This window comes from Hypanus sabinus, chromosome 8 (assembly GCF_030144855.1).
Source record: "Hypanus sabinus isolate sHypSab1 chromosome 8, sHypSab1.hap1, whole genome shotgun sequence".
In the NCBI taxonomy this organism is placed as follows: Eukaryota; Metazoa; Chordata; class Chondrichthyes; order Myliobatiformes; family Dasyatidae; genus Hypanus; species Hypanus sabinus.
The window spans coordinates 121,897,415-121,915,797 of NC_082713.1; the positions used below are offsets into that span (position 1 = coordinate 121,897,415).

At 44.9% G+C, this 18,383-nt stretch overlaps 1 protein-coding gene across 1 annotated transcript in view; it reads right to left on the reverse strand.

The window, feature by feature from the left end:
• LOC132398382 (protein-methionine sulfoxide oxidase mical3a-like) overlaps window positions 1-18,383 on the reverse strand; it is a 312,801-nt gene that overhangs the window by 11,228 nt on the left and 283,190 nt on the right. The window contains exon 31 of the mRNA XM_059977725.1: window positions 16,527-16,577. Coding sequence (XP_059833708.1) covers window positions 16,527-16,577 — 51 coding nt within the window. The remainder of the gene's footprint in view (window positions 1-16,526; window positions 16,578-18,383) is intronic.

An 18,383-nucleotide genomic window follows, 5' to 3' on the forward strand; every position in this document is an offset into this window, starting at 1 on the left:
ATCTTCTGCCTTCTCTGCTCCAAAGAAAACAAATGCAGCCTCTCCAGTATCTTACAGGCTGAGGCACTCCATTCAGGCAACACTGTGGTGACTCTCCTCTGTCTCCTCTCCCATGCAATCATGCCTTTCTGACAGAAGAGTGACCAAAATGGTACACAGTACTCCATTTATGGCCTATCCAATATTTTGAATTTCTATATTCTACAGCCTAGCTAATGAAGGTGAACGTCCCATATGCCTTCTTACTCACCTTGTCTACTTGTAAGATTGTCTAGGGGGATACTTGGACATACACCAAGGTCCTGCTTTTTTAGAGTTCTGCTATTCATTGTGTTTATCCTAGCGTTTTGGTCCTCCCAAAATGAATTAACTCACAATTTTCAGGATAAAATAGTCTCTGTCATTTCTCTGCATATTTTACCACTAATTCAATTCCACCAAAAATGTTGCTGTAATTTGTGTTTACCAATCCCACTACCTACATTCACATCCAGATCATTATTGCATAGAACGAGCAGTAAGGCTTGTAGTATTGGTTCCTGTGGTACACCAATGGTCACACACGTACAGTCATAGAAATCTAATTGCATTCTAGCTTGTAACTCACTTCAAGGTATTAGTTATTCTCCATATAAACTCCCAAAGCCTCATTTAGATTCTGGCCTATAACGTACTTCCAAGTATCTCAATTTAAAGGGGGTACCTGCTTTAAAGAACACAAGGTTTCTATCCACAAGAGTGATCCCAAGCTTTGAATTGCTCGTTTCTTTAGTTTGCCATCCCACTTTCATCTTGACTGGTCAGCCACTAGCTTCTTTTAGCTCAGTTTCATCTTCCATCTAGACTAATTTACAGTCCTCAGAGCAGCAATGAATTCAGCTATTCTAGTCTTGTATTTCACATTTACACCATGCAGTCCTTTATTTTTCTCTCCTCTTCTGCTGTTTCAGATTTCTTTCCTCTTCTCCTATCTACACCACCTCCAGACATACCTTCACCTCTCTCAGCGGGCACCATCACACTTGTGTTGTTCCGTTTCTCCTGGTTTCTAATCTATCAGGCACCCCCTCTACCTTCTAGGCAACAAAACACATTTCATTTCTGACTTGTTCCCAGTTCCAGGAACATTCAAACACTGACTGTATTTCTCTGTTCACTGAGACTGCCTGACCTGCAGAGTATCTTCTACACACCTTAAAAAAAAAACTCCAGTTACAATCTGCACATAACTCACCTCAGTGCTTCTGCTATTCTATAAATGTGCCCAAACCCGTTTATTTTATCATGGCTTTTACCTGTTTATAAAACCCAAACTTACTCCAGTTTGGTGTTATTCTATAAATAAGAAGCCACTATTTGTCATCCAAGCTGAAGTCTATAACTTGCTCCAATTTATTTCTGATTATCCTCAAAATCTCTCAATAAGACAATTCGCTTCTCAGATTGTTATTCCACTTTTGATCTCTTGCTTGTACTTGCATCTTGATACCTATTACCTATTCTATAATTAAACTCTCAGTTAGATTCTGGACAGTAAACATTAAAAGACATCTATTATTCTTTATGTACATCTCTAATAATTCATGTTTAGATTATACATTCTAACTCACTCTTCAAGTATTTGTATAGGAACTTCCCAAATCTCATCGCCAGTCATCTATTGTTCCATTAGTAAACTCTCCGAATTAAATTTTACTTTCTGTCTCACTCAGACAGCTGACATTCTACTATTGACTAAATTTTAGCCCATAACATACTTCAGGGTAACTGCTACTCTACTATAATAAACTCCCAAAGTATTTTGATAAATTTCCAACCCATAACTTACTCCAAGTTTTACACTCTCTACATAAACCTTTCAATCCCAATTCCAATGTTCGAACCTGTAGCTCACTACGTGGATATACATAAATATCCTACATCTGAACTTTGAAAATCTCTCAGTTTGGCTTTGGCATTGATCTTATCTCCAGATATTTTATATTCTATCTGTAATCACTTCAATATCTATTGATCAGATTCCAGGCTGTAACTCACCTGGACATCTGCTATTGATCTTTCCATTAAATTCTAACCTGTAAGTCTCTACAAGGTCTGCTATTCTTGATAATGCAGTCTGTTGTCAGGTATGCTGTATCACATAAACAATTTCTGTCACACATTCACTATATTCTGGGACACCCTGGGCAACGCCGAGCACAAGTGTATATCCACTATCTTAGAGACACTCACATATGAAGACACATTTTCATTCGCAATGCACATGCATTCATTCACAGAACCTCAAGAAGTGACCACAACTCTAATACAACCACATTTCAGAGCCTACTTTATCCTGAACGTAGACAAAAAACAAAGTAAGCAATGGTTCTTGGATGTAAATTAGGGACTGACCTTTGAATATTTTTCTTGCCTCACTTGCTTATTCCTTCAATTAGGCACAGCAATGCTGTAACCTGTGGTATCTTTCTGGAGTGGGACCTAAAACTTAACTCACATAGCCTCAGGGACTCGCTGAGCACTGGAAATTGGCGCAATGCAGCAAGCAACTAAACTCTAACCAAATAAAGTCAGTAGATAACCAGGTGAAGTCTTGTTATTATATTATTGCAGTAGTATATCTGTAATCTAAGTTTGTACAAAGGGAAACTTGAAATGTTGGTTTTATTACAATAGAACAGAAAATCAGCTTGTTTCAGCTAAGAGTCTGATTTTGACTTAATGATTGGTCTTGTGACACTGGTTCCTTACAGTGACTTGGCTGTATTGTTAGTTTACAACAATGTTTTTATTGGAATGCAGTCTCTACATTACTAATTTCATACAATGGTTGGTCTGTTATATTGGTTTATTACAGCATGAGGCCTTTACTGTTAATTTGTAATAATGGATCAGCTGTAATACTGGCTGAGTGTAATGTGAGATTTACACTGTTAGCTACACACAATGGTTGCTCTGTAATCATACCCTGATATAATAATTAATCTGCAATGCTAATTTATGATGGGAAATATACAAAATCAGTTGCAATGGCAGGTCTGTAATATTAAATTGAAACACTGGTTGGTCTGTAACATTACATTCATACCATGATTGGTTTGTTATAAAGGAAGCCGTTAGCTTATTACACTGATAAGCTTGTAATGTTAATTTGTTTAACAAAGAATGATAATTTTTATGAGATTTAACCTAAGATTTCCCCTAACAATTTTTTCGTTATGCCAAGACAGTGAAAAATTCCTCTATCAACGTACTGCCCAAAGATAGGAACAATATTATAGCTGCTTTTCTGCTTGTCGAAAGCTGTGAGAAGGGGGGAGTCAGAGGAGTGGAGTAACGGTGAGTGGGTGGAAAGAGGAGTGAGGATGGGGCCACGTTGGGTCTGACAGATGAGCTAAAGGCATAGTATTTCCATATACCGCCTACTGATGGACAATTTCTAGTTTATTGAGTTGGCCTCAGCTACAAAACATTCTCTGGGGAACAATAGAAGTCAGAATAAGAAGTATTTCAGACTCTTGTAAAGCATTTAATTAATGTAAAGTTTCACTTGTATTGAATGCAAGGTTTAAAAAAAAAATTGAAAACACTTCCCAGTAACTGTGAGTGGTATAGATTTGATTGGCTGGTGTTCCTACTCTTACTGACATGCTTGAAACTCACACTCCATCCATTCCCTTCTTGCAAATTTGTATCACTTACGTTCTAGGTTATAACAGTGACTAACTACCATTCAGTCATATTGGTACCATAGAATACTGGTTTATTGGCAAGACTGATGGCAGGGGGAGCTGTGTGGCCTAGGTAACAGTGAGGACTAGGCCTCATGCCGCAGTGTTGCCTGCCGCTACTGCCAGGAGGGGACACACTGGAAGCAATGTGGTGCTGTGTCCATACTGGATTGGGTGCAGGCTCCAATGATCAGTGCGACCCCCCCCCCCCCCCAGTGTTCATTCGGTGGACAACTTGGATTGCGTACGTTTATCTGCAGACTGCTGAGGGTCTGTCCTTGTCAACACCGTTCATGCTCCATCAATCTACAGGGCATGTCACTTAAGGACTTGGGGGCTATATTATTTTTTTTTGTGTGACTGAATGTTCACTGCTATCTTATAACTGTGGTATGTGCCTTGTGCTGTGTATGACTATTGGCAATCTGTTTTGTACCTTGGCCCCACAGGAAAAGCGCTTCATTTGGCTGTATTCATATATGGTTGAATGATAATGATAATTGAACAGCCTGAAGATCCATTAAGAAGAACAGCTTCTAATCGGTTTGGAATGAATACAGAAATCTAAAGATGCTGCTACTTCCTATTTCTGTCCCTGAACGTGTGTTTAATTAGTACTAATTAGATTTTATGGTCTTAAAAGTCCAAGGTATATTTTAAACAGCAAGTTTGTATCATCATTATTCATATCATTCCAACATCTTTGTATCTTGATGATTCTGGGCTAGTTGAGGGAAGTGTGTACTTAGAACCACTGACTACAAACCCCTGTTCTCCTGCTCTCCCAGCCCCTGCTCCATGCTGATCCTTGTTCACCAGCTGTGGTTTGCACCTGACTCCTGATTCACTCTCTCTGGCCATGTTTGACAGGTGCCTCCACTGGCAGCTGACCAAGGCTTGGAGATACCGTGCCTCTGCAAATGGAAGGATTCTCAGCCGGGGAGGGGTGGGGGGTAGGGGAAGAAAGAGGAATCTCAGGCCATTCAACAAAATGGATATTTGCAAAAACCAAAGAGAAAAGCAGGGAACAGGGAATAAAGCTCAGTCAGTGAGATGAGAAGTCAGTCCAGGTGGAGACTGCTGCGGGTGGAATGGAGCAAGTTACTGCAAGTAGGCAGAAGAGGCAAAGTAGAGTCCCAGGGAACAGCAGTTATGCGCTTATCAAATTCCCAACCTGATTCCAAGCTTGTCATCTCTTGCCAGCCCCGACAGGTACCCACAACAAGATGAATCCTTGGGGGTGGAGCTCAGGAAACTGCCCTTCCTCATTTGTTCCCCAACTTCCCTCCTCCTTAAGGGTGGTAGCTGCTTGTGGGTCTCCCACACTGTTGCCTGGCCTTTAGACCCACTGTACCATGCTGGCTCTGCCCCACTAACTCTCTTGTGCATCTTGCCTTCTGCTGATGTGTATTGACTGCATTCACATTTGGAGATGACCCTAATCTACTTCTGAGCCACTACCCTCCGGTAGACTGCTGACTGACTTCACTCAGAGCGGTTTTCTAGTTCTTTAGATTGTTATTGCCAATGTGGGAATGGGCCACTTGAAAATACGTGATCTGAGGGGAGGATCTTCACCACAGTGAGCATATGCATCAACGTAAACTGTACCATCAAATACTGGATGGGAAAAGGGGAGCTCAGGAAAAGAAAGAGGGAAGAAGTTAGTGAGGAAATGTGTGGGCCAGATTTCATTACGAGAGCTTGGGGGAAAATTGGATAGGAACAGAAGCAACTAATGGGGAACACAGGAAATGGGGAGTCTAAAGGGTCAGACCAGGAGTGTGTCTACATGGTGTGGCGAGGAGTAGCAGGAGAGAGTGAGGGCATGGAGCAATGGGGTCAGGCACCAAGGGAAGTGGGGATAAGGGATGGCATTGGGGCTGAGTGTGGGTATCAAGGAATAGCATAATGGCACTAGTGTCAAGAGCTGGTACAGAGGATGAACCAGGTGGTAAGATTGGGGGTGGTGGTGAGAGATGAGATGGAGCATAGGACGGGGATCAAAGAATGGTGTCAGGGCACTGGTATTGAGAGCTGTGACAGAGGATGGTAGGGTTGGGGTGGGGATTGGGGCTGGTGGTGAGCAGTGAGATGGGAAGGAGGGGGCCAAGGGACAGGCGGTGCTATGTCTTGTTTCACTGAGGATCACTGTTAGTCTGGCAGAGTATTTAGATCTAATGACCTAACTGAATCATTTCCCTTCTCTCTCTGCCCTATCAGTCAGAAGCTTCCTGATGGGGGTCCAGCTCTCTATCTGCTCTTGCCTCAACCTCACTAAATCTCATCCCGCATTGGGCGCGCTGTTGTGGATACAGATTTACAACTCCACCAGGCATCCAAGGGAACTGTACTGAGCCTCAGGGTTTGAAAACCCTACCGTGTGGTTAAGGTGACCGTCTCGGGGCTTGGTTTACGTTACCTCTGTCGTGGGCACAGCAGTGGCAGAAGGAAAGAGGTCTTCGCCGCGGAGTTCCAACAAGGGCCTCAACTTCAACCAGAGAAGTGAAAGAAAGGGAAAGCACAGGAGCAGAGTGTGAGAGGGACAGAAGAAGAGGGCAAAGAAAAGATTCTAATAATGAGAGGGCAGGAAACAAGCAGAAAGAAATGAAGGAAAATAAGAACAGAATGAGACAGTGCAAATGCCTGCAACAATCCAGGAACTAATGGCATATACCAGGCATGCAATCCAGGGTTAAACAATCAAAGACTACGGGTACCCTTTGATAACAAGCAGCCTCCAACTTTCAAAACCTGAAGCGTAGTGTTCTAACTGAATCAAGAGTGGGGCAAGACCGAGGGAGAGAGGCAGAGCCAGAGAGCAACTCAGACAGAAACAAGAGAGGCAGGGAGGAATAGGAAGCATGGCTTGAGGGAGGAAAGGCACGTGCGTGCAAAAGAGTGAGGAAGAAATAGCAGGGGAGGGAGAGAGAGAGAGAGAGAGAGAGAGATGAGATGAGGCAGTGAGTCAGTGTGAGAGAGAACAGTAGATGAGAAGAGTGAGAAGTAAATCCAAAAAGGTGAAGGAAAGATTTGTTGCTGATGGCACTGCCCACGTATAGCTCAGATTATGGAGTGTTCTGCCTCTTTCTCTCATTGCCCTCCTGCTGTTGTTCTGTGTCATAATGGCTGGTTTATAACAGTAGCTTCTTTGGTCTTCAGCTTTTAGGGTCTGGGCTCTAGCTAAGCCGGTTTGGCAGCAGACTGCTTGAGCAGTGTAGAACCTAGCACGATGCTGAGTTAGGGAAACAAATTCCACAGTCAGGGAGCATCATGCGAGTCATGAGAACATCCACCAGTGCCCATGCTTAAACCGAACCAACACCACGGGACAGTCTGCCCAACAAGGAGAAGTGCTGATACAGATCCAAAGTCAAAGGGCTATGGGTGATGGAAGAGAGGACACAGTTAATTATTTAACAAAGAGATCATTTGAATTACATAAAGAGCATGCAATCAAACCAGCCTACATTTAAAACCAGGAGCAAACATACAGCTGGACTTTATCAGTGACTGTCCCCTCTAAGCGTAAGTCAGCCCATTAACAGTAACTGTTCCTTTTAGCAGTGAGCTATCCATTTGGCATTTCACCTGGTCAGAGGGAGCTGGGCTATCCATGAACTGTGATTCTCACATCACACTGAGAGTGATTTCTGCTCTCATCCCTCTGACTTGTAGGTTCCAATTCTAGTTGTGCATCATCACCTTTAGTTACATATCAAAGCTTAAAGAATGAGTACGGGTTGGCTATTGAACAGTAGGGACAATCGCAGCTGAGGACAGTTGTGGTTGCTGCCAACATCTGCGTGTGTGCCATTTTTCCACAGCCAATGATAGGGAGCAGGAAATCAAGCCAGACAGATGTTAAGTTCATGCAAAGAGATGTACACAGTGATAGCTAACAAAGAGAAGTGAGTGTGAAACCTACAGTCCACTCACTATTGTTAATATTACTGCTCCAAAGTCTAAATATTCAGGCTCCTGTGATGAAACAGAAAAATCAGGTAAAAATAACTGCAGAGTGCACCCTTTCCTTATTAAGTGCAATGACCTTGTCCCTCCGGTCTCTCTCCTCTGCTTCTCCTGTCACAGTTCTCTTCATTTCTTCCTATCACATCCTGCCTCCCCCAGTCAGAACCCTGTCTCCCCATACACCCAACTCCCCTCAAACACCCGCTGTTTCCTCGATTCACACCATCTCCGTCACATCTGCCTCTCCCCATTACACCCTACATCTCTCCGCACTCTCCTCAACCTCTGCTTCTGCCCACCACACCCCTATCTTTCCTCATCACACCCTTCCTGTCTCCCTCCCACACTCTCCTTCAATCCTCCCATTTGCCTTGTCCCACGTCATCACACTCCTCAGCCCTCCACCCCATCACATCATATCTCCCCACCCTTCTCAGAATATTAGTATGGTCCGGCACCAGAGGCTTAACCCCAATAACCCTGCATCAACCTTTCAAACAGGACATTGCTTCATTTTCAAATGTCCTTTGGGAGGCTCACCCGTCCTATTAGGTAATGCAGTGGTCCTGCCCCATCCATCTATGGCCATTAATATATATTCTACCTATTAGTGTCCATCTGCTTGATAACTAGTTTTTCTGTTTCTCCCCATTATTGCCCGCCTCGCACCATCTTACTACCCCCCCAACGCTGTCAGTCTCCCTCCACTGTTCGAACGTTGGTGGTTAAAAGTTCCACCTCAGTGATTGTAGCTCCACAACTCGGGTTGATCAAGTGCTGCATCAGTCTTGATAAGCCATCTCTCTGCACTCTAATCCATTGCCCCGTAAGATCCATCCAATTACTGAGATTCCTGCAACATTCCTGACACAGAAGGCCTCCCTTTCAGTGTTCCTGCGTCAACTAATAAAGGAAAGGCCCTAGTACACCTTTTTAACCACCTTCTAAGACCATAGGACATTGGAGCAAACTTAGGCCATTTGGCTCACTGAGTCTGCTCTGCCATTCCATCATGGCTGATTTATTATCCCTCTCAACCCCATTCTCCTGCCTTCACCCTGTAACCTTTGATGCCCTTTACTAATCCTCTAGAGCCATCTATGACAATGAATTCCACAGATTCACACCCTCTGGCTGAAGAAATTTCTCCCCATCTCTGTTTTAAAGGTATGTCTTTCTATTCCGAGATGGGCCCTTTAGTTCTAGATTCCCCCAATATATGAAACATCCTCTCCAAGTCCACTCTATCTAGGTCTTTCAGTATTCCATAGGTTTCAATGAGATCCACCCATTCTTCTAAACGCAGGGCAGGTTTAAATTTACTGACCTGCCCTGCTACTTCTAAGTGTTTGTTCACACATAATCTGAGATTCCTCGGTTTCTCCACACCATTACTTTGCTATTTTTGTGACACACTCCACAGTTCAGGCTACATCTTTAATTATGTAACAGTAAAATAAGGACCAAATAGTGATCACTGAGGACCACACCCCCTACCTCCCAGGTAACAGCATACAGTCTCAGATACCTGTTGACCACTGTCTCTGCTTCCTGCCACTGAGCTAGTTCTGGACCTACTTTGCCTTTTTCCCTTGGATCCCAACAATGTTTACATTTTATGCCGAGTGCTTAAAGCCTTGCCAAAATCTATATAGACTACATAAGTCACATGGTGAATTTTTTGATGTAACAGTCAGGCTAATCAGACTCAACTTTTACTTAGCAAGTCCACACTGACTGTTCCCAATTAACCTCTGGTTCTGCAAATGCCACTTAGAATTGATTCTAAAAATACACCCAAGAATTAACTGTGTTATCCTTTCTCTCATTTTTTTTAAAACAATGGTACAACTTTACCAGTCTTCCCATCCTTGGTAGTCAGGAAAAGTCAAAAAAAAAAATTGTGTTTAGAACCTCTGCAGTTTCTCCCATAGTTCTTTAAATAGTCTGGGCTGTATTTCATCAGGCTCTGTTGATTTGCCCAATTCACAAATGCTAAAGCCCCAAACTCCTTGAATCATTTAGTTAAGTGGCCTCTGTGACTGACTTACCTTTGAAAAACCATTAACAATGCACTGTCACTCTCAATTTACTAAAATTGTGCATGCCCACAAGCTTTACATATTTCTCTCTGCCCTTTTCCATAACTATGCCAAGTCTAACTAAATTAAGCTCACTGTTCTTTCCATTGACGTAAATCCAGCATAGCAACCTCCCACCCCATCAGCTTGGCTTGCTCCATACTAATTATAAAAGTTATCTCCTTAGTGCATCTTTTGGAATTCTGACCTTCTATACCCCAGTGCATTCTAAGGTGCAAGAGGAGATACCATCTCCCAGAAATCATCATAAGGGTCCCAGATACCATCACCATGGGTAGAAGGTACCTGACAGTGCAGGTGACTGGGCAGTTTGAGAGGTGGGGCTACTGTCACTTACAAAACAATGGTAATTAAAAGCCTTCTTAACTAGTCCGTTCTGCCTGCACCAGTCATTATATTTTAACTTTGACCCTGTTCTCTGCACGTATAGTACATGTGCCTATCCTAGAGCCTCCAAAATACCTTTATGCTACTTGCCTCCACTACCATAGCAGTGTATTCCCAGTACCCATCACCTTCTGTGTCAAAAAAAATTACCCGCACATCTCCTTTGAACTTTTACCCTCTCTCACATTAAAAGTATATCCTCCAATTTTTGACATTACAACTCTGGGGAAAAAGATAGCGGCTGTCAAATCTATCTTTGCCCCTCCTAATCTTACAAACTTCTTTCAGGTTCCCTCTCTGTCTCTGCTGCTCTGGAGAAAAGAACCCAAGTTTGTCCAGCCTCTCTGCATATCACATGCACTCTGATCTAAGCAGCAACCTGGTAAACCTTTCCGAAGACTCCACATCCTCCCTATAATGGGGCGAGCTGAAATGAGAGCAGTATTCCAGATGCCGTCTAACCATAGTTCTGTAAAACTGAAACATACTGTAGCTAGCTGAATTTTGAACTCGGGTGCCTTGACTAATGAAGGCAAGTGTGCCATGCACCTTCTCTACTATCCTATCGAATTGTGCCGCCACCTTCACGGAGCTATGGTCTTGGAAGAATTGCGTTTGCTTTCTCAGTGAATATCCCTAGTCCCCTTTACTACTTTTGAGTGGTCATGGGATTTCCAGGACTTAGTGGGATGTTTCACTTTTTTTCAAGGAGGCGTTTAGGACATAGGAAAAATCAAATAAATCTCTTCATGTGACAGGGCAGGAGCAAGGTTCTGTTCTGGGAGTCTGGTGTCTGACATGCTAATGCTGTGAGGGACTGTAATCAAGCTGCAGATGCTGGTCTGAGAGAGGGCACTGACACTAGGTTGGTCATCCTGCCAGAGGATTGCGGAGTCAGTGTCGGAATCTCTCCAAACCTTGGGGTTACCTGCTGTAAGTAGTCCATTTCTCAGAAGCATTTCAGGACAGGAATCCTTACTGCCCGATAAATCATGAGATCTGTGTTGCGTTAAAGGTTATAATCTTCAAAATCAGACTCTGAACTCACTGAAACACTAACATTGTCTGCATACTGCAGCTCTGAGATGGAAATGGGGTGGCATAAGGATTCTGGAGCGGAAGTGGCCTATGTAGTTTACTATTCATCCGTAAATTAGTTCCATTCCTGTGGAAGTGCACCATTATTGTGAGAAAGATGGAGCATTAGGCTACCACTGACCCTTGTTTGGTAATGCTGCTGGCTCACTGCTTAAAATCGTACTTTTTAGCCCTTCATGAAGTAGGAAAGAGATGGTCTAAGGTGGGTGCTCCATAGGCCCCCATAATTGATGCAGTCATACTCTTTACTGTCAAAGAAGGGAATTATAGAGGTGAATCAGTAGGTGTGGCATTTCTGTCGCTTGTACAGATATGTACCAGGAGGGAGACAAGGGAATCATGAAGAGAGCGATCTCTGTGGTAAGTGGAGAGTGAGGGGGAAGTAATTATCCGGCCTCCAGCTCCAGTCTGCACCTCAGCTGCCACCACTGCAGGCCAAGACCTTCCTTGCTGTTGCTGGCCCCCCTCTCTACTCCCCCACCACCACTCAACAACCCCTGGTCTCTCAGGCTCCTCCGTCACTTCTTGGGTCTTCAGAACTTCCATTTTCTTCCCACCCTACTTTCCCTGAACGCTCCAGTCCTCCCCCTCCTCTCTTGCCAACTCTCTGATCCCAGCTCTAATTCCTGCTATGTCTTCACTATTCCCTCCGACCTTACCCTCTCTCTGAGGCAGACTGTTCTGTCCTCAGTAAGGGCCTCACCGTTGTCTGCCTTCGCCTGCACCTCAGTGAGTTCCGCACCCATCATGACACTGAGCTCCTCTGTCACCTTCGGCAGAGTTCCCCTCCCCGTACGAATGACCCTTCTCCTGTTTCCAACCCTCCTCTTCTTGGACATCCCACTCTGGTCTCTGCCTGCTCTGGATCTTTACATCTCTAATTGCTGACAAGATATCAACCAGCTTGACTTCAGTACTTCCCTCTCCTCCTCAAACCTCACTCCCTCCACACTCTCTGTACCAACCAATTCCAACCTTATCATCAAACCTGTAGACAAAGATGGTGCTGCTGTAGTGTGGTGGACTGACCTCTAGCTTGCTGAGGCCAGGCTCCAACCCTCAGAAATTTCCTCTCACACATCCCTTGTAAAGGGCCCTAATCTGGATCATCAGAAAATTGTCTCCGGCACCATCACTAATCTCATCAACTCTAGAGAACTCCAATCCACTGCCACCGAACTTATAGCTTCCTTAACCCACACCGTTCGTTTCTACCTCCTACCCAAGATCCACAAACCTGATTATCTTTGTAGGCTTATTGTTTCTGCCTGCTCCTGCCCTACTGAACTCATGCCTACATACCTTGACTCTATCCTTTCCCCCTTGGTCTAGCCCACTCCTACCTATATCTGCAACATGCTCTCAATCTCCTCACTAGCTTTCTATTCTATGGCCCTGACCGGCTCATTTTCACCATGGATATCCAGTCCTTAGATACAGACACTTCTAACCCCCATCAAGAAGGCCTTACTCAACCAGTTCTCCTTCAACACTACCTCCTTTGTCTGGCAGAACTGGTCCCCCTCAACAATTTCTCCATTGGCTCCTCCCACTTTCTCTGAACTCAAGAGGTAGCCTTGGGCTCCTGCTATGCCTCCTCCCTCTATGGAGGTTCAGGGCCCCAAACATGTTCTTCCAGGTGAGACAACACTTCACCTGCGAATGTGTTGGGGCCACCTATTGCACCCAGTGCTCCCTATGTGGCCTCCGTATATTGGTGAGACAGTGTAAATTGGGGGAGTTGCTATTGTATCTAGTGCTCCCAATGTAGCCTTCTCTATATTGGTGAGACCTGACATAGATTAGGGGACCTCTGCTCCATCTGCCAAAAGCGAATCTCCTGGTGGTCAACTATTTTAATTCCTATCCCCATTCCCTTTCCGACATGTTGATCCATGGCTTCCTCTTTTGCCACAAAGAGGCCACTCTCAGGGTGAAGGAGCAACGTCTCATATTCCATCTACATAATCTCCAACCTGATGGCATAAGCAATGATTTCTCCTTCATTTAATTTTTTTTTCTTCTCCCTTACCACTTCTTCTGTTCCCCACCCTGGCCTCTTACCTCTTCTCTTCATCTGCCTATCAAGACGCCTTTTCTTTCTTTCTTTTCTCCCATGGTTCACTGTGCTCTCCTATTAAAATTCCTTCTTCTGCAACCCTGTACCTTTCTCACTCACCTATCACCTAGTCTCCTCCCCCTACCCCAACCTTTTATTCTGGTGTCTTTCCCCTTCCTTTTCGATCCTGAAGAAGGGTGTCTGCTGGAAACATTGACTGTTTATTCATTTCCATAGATATTACCCGGTTTGCTGAGCTCCTCCATCAGTTTGTGTGTGCAGCAATGATTGAATGGTGGACAGACTCGATGGGCTGAATGGCTTATGATCCTAAGGTGCCAGTGTTGGACGGTAGCTGGTGTAGCGCAGTGGGGTCGGGGTATATAACAATGGGGTCTTGTGCATGTGCCTCGGACTAAATAGTGCCAGTCACGTCAAGACCGATCATAAATCCCATCTGGCGAGACAGAACTCTTCCCTCTGTGGCCGCCATTGGGATCAGTTCGTTACACCGTGGGACACAGAGCTTTGTCTGCAAGCTCAGAATAGAAGCTCACGTTGGACACATCTGCAGCCTCCTGGGTTAGGGACGCCCGCACTGACATGACCAGTGCACTGATTCTTTGTTAGAATGAATTGCATGGTAATGAATCACGGAGATGTTAGACCAGCTCACCTTTTGTGATGAAAGCCACTCCTCTCTAGTTTGGCCCACCAAAACAAGCAACCCACTGTTGCGTTCTTTAAGCCCTTCCCATTGTATCCTTTGCCTCTCACCTCTGCTGCCAGCTCTTGGTGAAAGGCACTACATGACTACACAACACTAGCAGTGGGAGTGGGGTCAGGAGCAGAGTGGGGAACAGGGTCTGGATGGTGGGAACAGCGATCCAGCCTATCTAGATAGCATGGAAAGCTGTTCTACAGGAGAGTGGGAGCAGCCACGGACAGCAGGACATTCAACAGGCAGAGATTCAGGGATGGGGATTTGGGGAACGAAAGGTCAAGGGGAAGGTAAGCAAGGAGGAGGCACTGGGCAGGGGTATCTGTGCCTGTACAAATGCCCAAGACCATGCAGCTGTGTGTACATGGGCATTGAGAGGAGTCTCTCAGCACAGAGCACAGTCTGACTCCCCCACTGTACAGAGCTCTACGCTGCTGGATTGAGGTCCCAATGTGTTCAGCACAACCAGATTCCTCTTAATCTGTCTCAGAAACTGAAGCAAAAACCAGCAGATGCCACAAATATGAACTAAAAATACAAAATCTCAGAAACGGAAGGTCAGGTAGGATCTGTAATAAATGAGGTGATTATCTCAGATTAGTGATCCTCGAACTTGGGAGTTTTGGCCTAAAGCATTAACTTTCTCTCTGCACAGGTGCTGCTGACCTGCTAAATATTGCTGAGATTTTGTCTTCTTATTTTGTTTTTCTCACCCCTGCCTTCACTGCTTTCCAGGCTCTCTCACTGTTTCCTCCATTTACACTCTGTCTTTTCCCTTCCTGGATTTTTTTTCTTTAGTTTCCTAGCATTCTGCAAAGTTACTTTAACCTTCCAGGCCTGGTTAAGGCATAAACTGTCTGGACTGTAAGGCCCCATTCTCCCCAATATTGGCCCTAACATTCCAGGAACCCACAGCTTCGCATTCAGTTGCACTGTCCTCCTATTCAGTGCGACACAGGGAACTGGAGCTTCAATCGAAAATGATTTCTCTAACTTTCTGTAATTACTCCCCTCCCCCTTCTCTCTTTTATCATTTCCCATTCTGGCTCCCCTCTTACCCCTTCTCTTCTCACCTGCTGGTCATCGCCCTCTGATGCCCCTCCTCTTTCCCCTTCTTCCATGATCCACTATCCTCGCCTAACAAATTCCACCTTTTTTAGCTCTTCACCTTTGCCACCTATCACCTCCCACCTTTTCACTTAATCCTTCTCCCTGACCCATCCACCTACCACCTGTCAGCTTGTACTCCTTCCCACCCCCTACTGTCTTATTCCCTTTCCTTTCCAGTCCTGGTGAAGGGTCCCACCCCAAAACATCAGCTCTTTATTCCTACTTGACATGTGGAGCTCCTCCAACATTTTGTTTCTGTTACTCTGGATTTCCAGCATCTGCAGAATCACTTGTGTTTAGGAATCTGGAACTTATGAAATTTGCCACCATTCAGGTCCTGCTTCTTAAGCCCTTTCCTATCTCTTTAAAAAGAGTCTTCAGGGCATTGTTCCTTTCATTACTCATCACAATCGTACCAAAATGGACCAGAATTTCTGCTTGTTTAGCTATCCTTCCCGAGGCTTCTTCAGCCACTCAATGAAATACTTCAACCTGGTATCACTTGAAAGCTCACCTTCGACTGCAGCAGTGCCCATCTGTTCCCCCTAGAACTTCTGAGCACAATTGCTCCTTTGACCCTTCTCCCTCCCTGTATCTCTGAGCCACAGTTTGGTGGCCAGGTTAGACACCCAGGGGGGACACTCTCCCCCATCGGTCCACAGAATGGTGGATGTCCAGGGAGGGGAAACATCCTGAAGCTCGCACGTGACAGAGGATGTGCACATTACCGTTTGTTAGTTTCCATCGCTGCAATAAAATCCCCCTATCCAACTCAGCCCCTTGCTTCGTGCTCTGCAGAGGTGGAACTGTTGTGGGGGCAGCTGTCTCTGGGACTGGGCTCTGCCCCGTATACTTATTACTTCCTCTTTGCTGTTAGGCTTCACGTCTATCTTGCCAGTTAACATTCTGTTACTTCCCCCTCTCCCATTTGTCCCTGCTTGCCCTTCATCGTGTGACTTCACTCCACACTCCTCTCTTTTCCTCTGCCACCCACATTCTCCTTCATTCCTCCCCAAAGACAGGAACATATGCACAACTATTATTTATCGGCATGGAACTGGATTCAAACCAAAGCTCTTCCTACCATTTGCTGCTTGATTACATGTTGAACAATTTTTAATCATTGGTTTTTAATCATATTTTTAAAATCATTGACCAATTCCCCCTCTGTCTGTCCGAGAATGCTCACCGATATACATGAGCCTGTGCAAGGGCAAGGAGGCAGATACTCTAACCTCACCCAGCTTAAAAGAGGGTGCAGTCAAAGATGCAAGTGAAGAGAAAGCCGTTAGAGAGGAAGGTGAAGGTTAGCAAGAGTGGGGAAACAGAGCGACAGCCATACGTACCACCCAGATGCAAGTCGAGGATTTCACTGTAACTAGACTCTCCCCAATAGTCTATAATAAGATTAGAAAGAGTTACTGTACAATGCCAGGCAACACGCAGTACAAAACATGCATACACACACCCCTACACACGCACACAGGAGCTGCTCGAGGAGTGAGCCAGAACCCAGACTTTCAACGGGAGCAATGCAGCACCATCCGGTCTGACAATCCGGTGTGGGCTGCCACTGTCCAGCCTAGATTTCACTTGCAGGTTTACTTTGAGCAGTAATTTCACTGGGGTAAACCCCCGGGCTGTCGAATACCCGTTCACCCATCGGCTTTAGAGTGAGGAATGGCAAACCTCTTGAGCAGCTTCATTAGACAGAAACTGTGCAGCAATGGAGACAGTAATCGAATCTGACAAAGTAGGACAGGCCCAACCAGAAACCTTTTGATTATCAGAGACCCAATGCTCACTGCTGAGGTAATTTCAGAGAGTGCTGGCTCAGGACAGGACAGGAGATAGCAGTTATAGACAAAACAGCTGGAGAGATGTCTTTTAACATCCAGCAAATCTAATGGGCCGTTGATGAGTCCGAACTTATTTTAGGGCGGAGGGAGGGGTTAAAGGAGCCAGTGCAGTAGCTGTTGAGGGTGATAGGAGAACTCAGTGGGAGGGGGCCATTCACCGGGTTGTCCTACAGGAAGTATGCTCAGTAAATAATGTTGAGCAAAACGGCACTAATTAAAATTTTTAAAAAATAACGAACAACAAAACTAAAACACATAAGTTAAATGTTGCTGTCCCCTCTCCACGTGTAGGTGAGATACAGCTCAGGTTGAGGGTTATCGGACACCAGCTGCTCAGGAAGCCATTGTGCTGGGATCAAGGTTATTAACGGCACGGGACCTGGTGATGGACTCCAAGCTGCTGATGTAAGGACTCCACAACCACATGTTGACAGGATCCCTGGTGAAGGGGCAGAGAGGCTAGAACTCCTGCTAGATACATGCTCCTGGCTGCTGAGCACTGAGGGTCAGAGTTTGTATTAACCCTTTGGGAGATGAAAGTAGATGGTGAGAATAGCATTCAGTCCCCATTATTACTTACTCTGAGAGGACAGTGGAACCAATGTTGGGTGAATGTGTTCCCACTACATTGTTGAGGAGTTCTAGGTATTAGATCCAGCAATGAAATTCTAGTGATAGAATGGTGTGTGAGGGGAGGAGTGTAGAGTGGAATAGCTCACCCTTGCCAGGTGTGTTGTTCAGTCTAAGGGAGCTGGGGCAAGGAAACCATTAACCGCCGGTCAGCCCACAGTCGGTGAGGATGACCTCAGAAGCACTGTGACTGACCCCTGGAGGAAGTACAAAGGTCTCTGGTAGGACACTGGATGACCTTTCACACTCCCCTAGAAAGAGCAAATGACCCTGGGCAGACCTGCAAGTGATCGGAGGAGTGTAGAGGTCATCCTGATCAGCGGTTGATGCTCACCCAAAAATAAATTGATGGTGCAAAGGTTCATATCTAATTTCACTGAGTGAGCAAGTGAAGCTAGAAATGTCTGTATTTAATTCAGAATGTAGTGAGTGAGTTTAATGGGATTATTAAATCAGATGGAGTAGAATTATTTTCAGGCATTTTGAGATTAATTCCAGAGTAATGATTTGGAAAAAACTGTGATTAGTTCCAGAGAGACCGGTTCTGGAAAGGACTATGGTTAATTCCATTGTAAGTGATCTGGAAAAGATGGTGGTTAACCAGTGATATAGGAAAGATCATTGTTAAGTAGAGTGATCTCGTAAAGATCATGGTTAATCCCAGAGTGATCTCGGAAAGATCGTGGTTAATCCCAGAGTGAACTCGGAAAGATC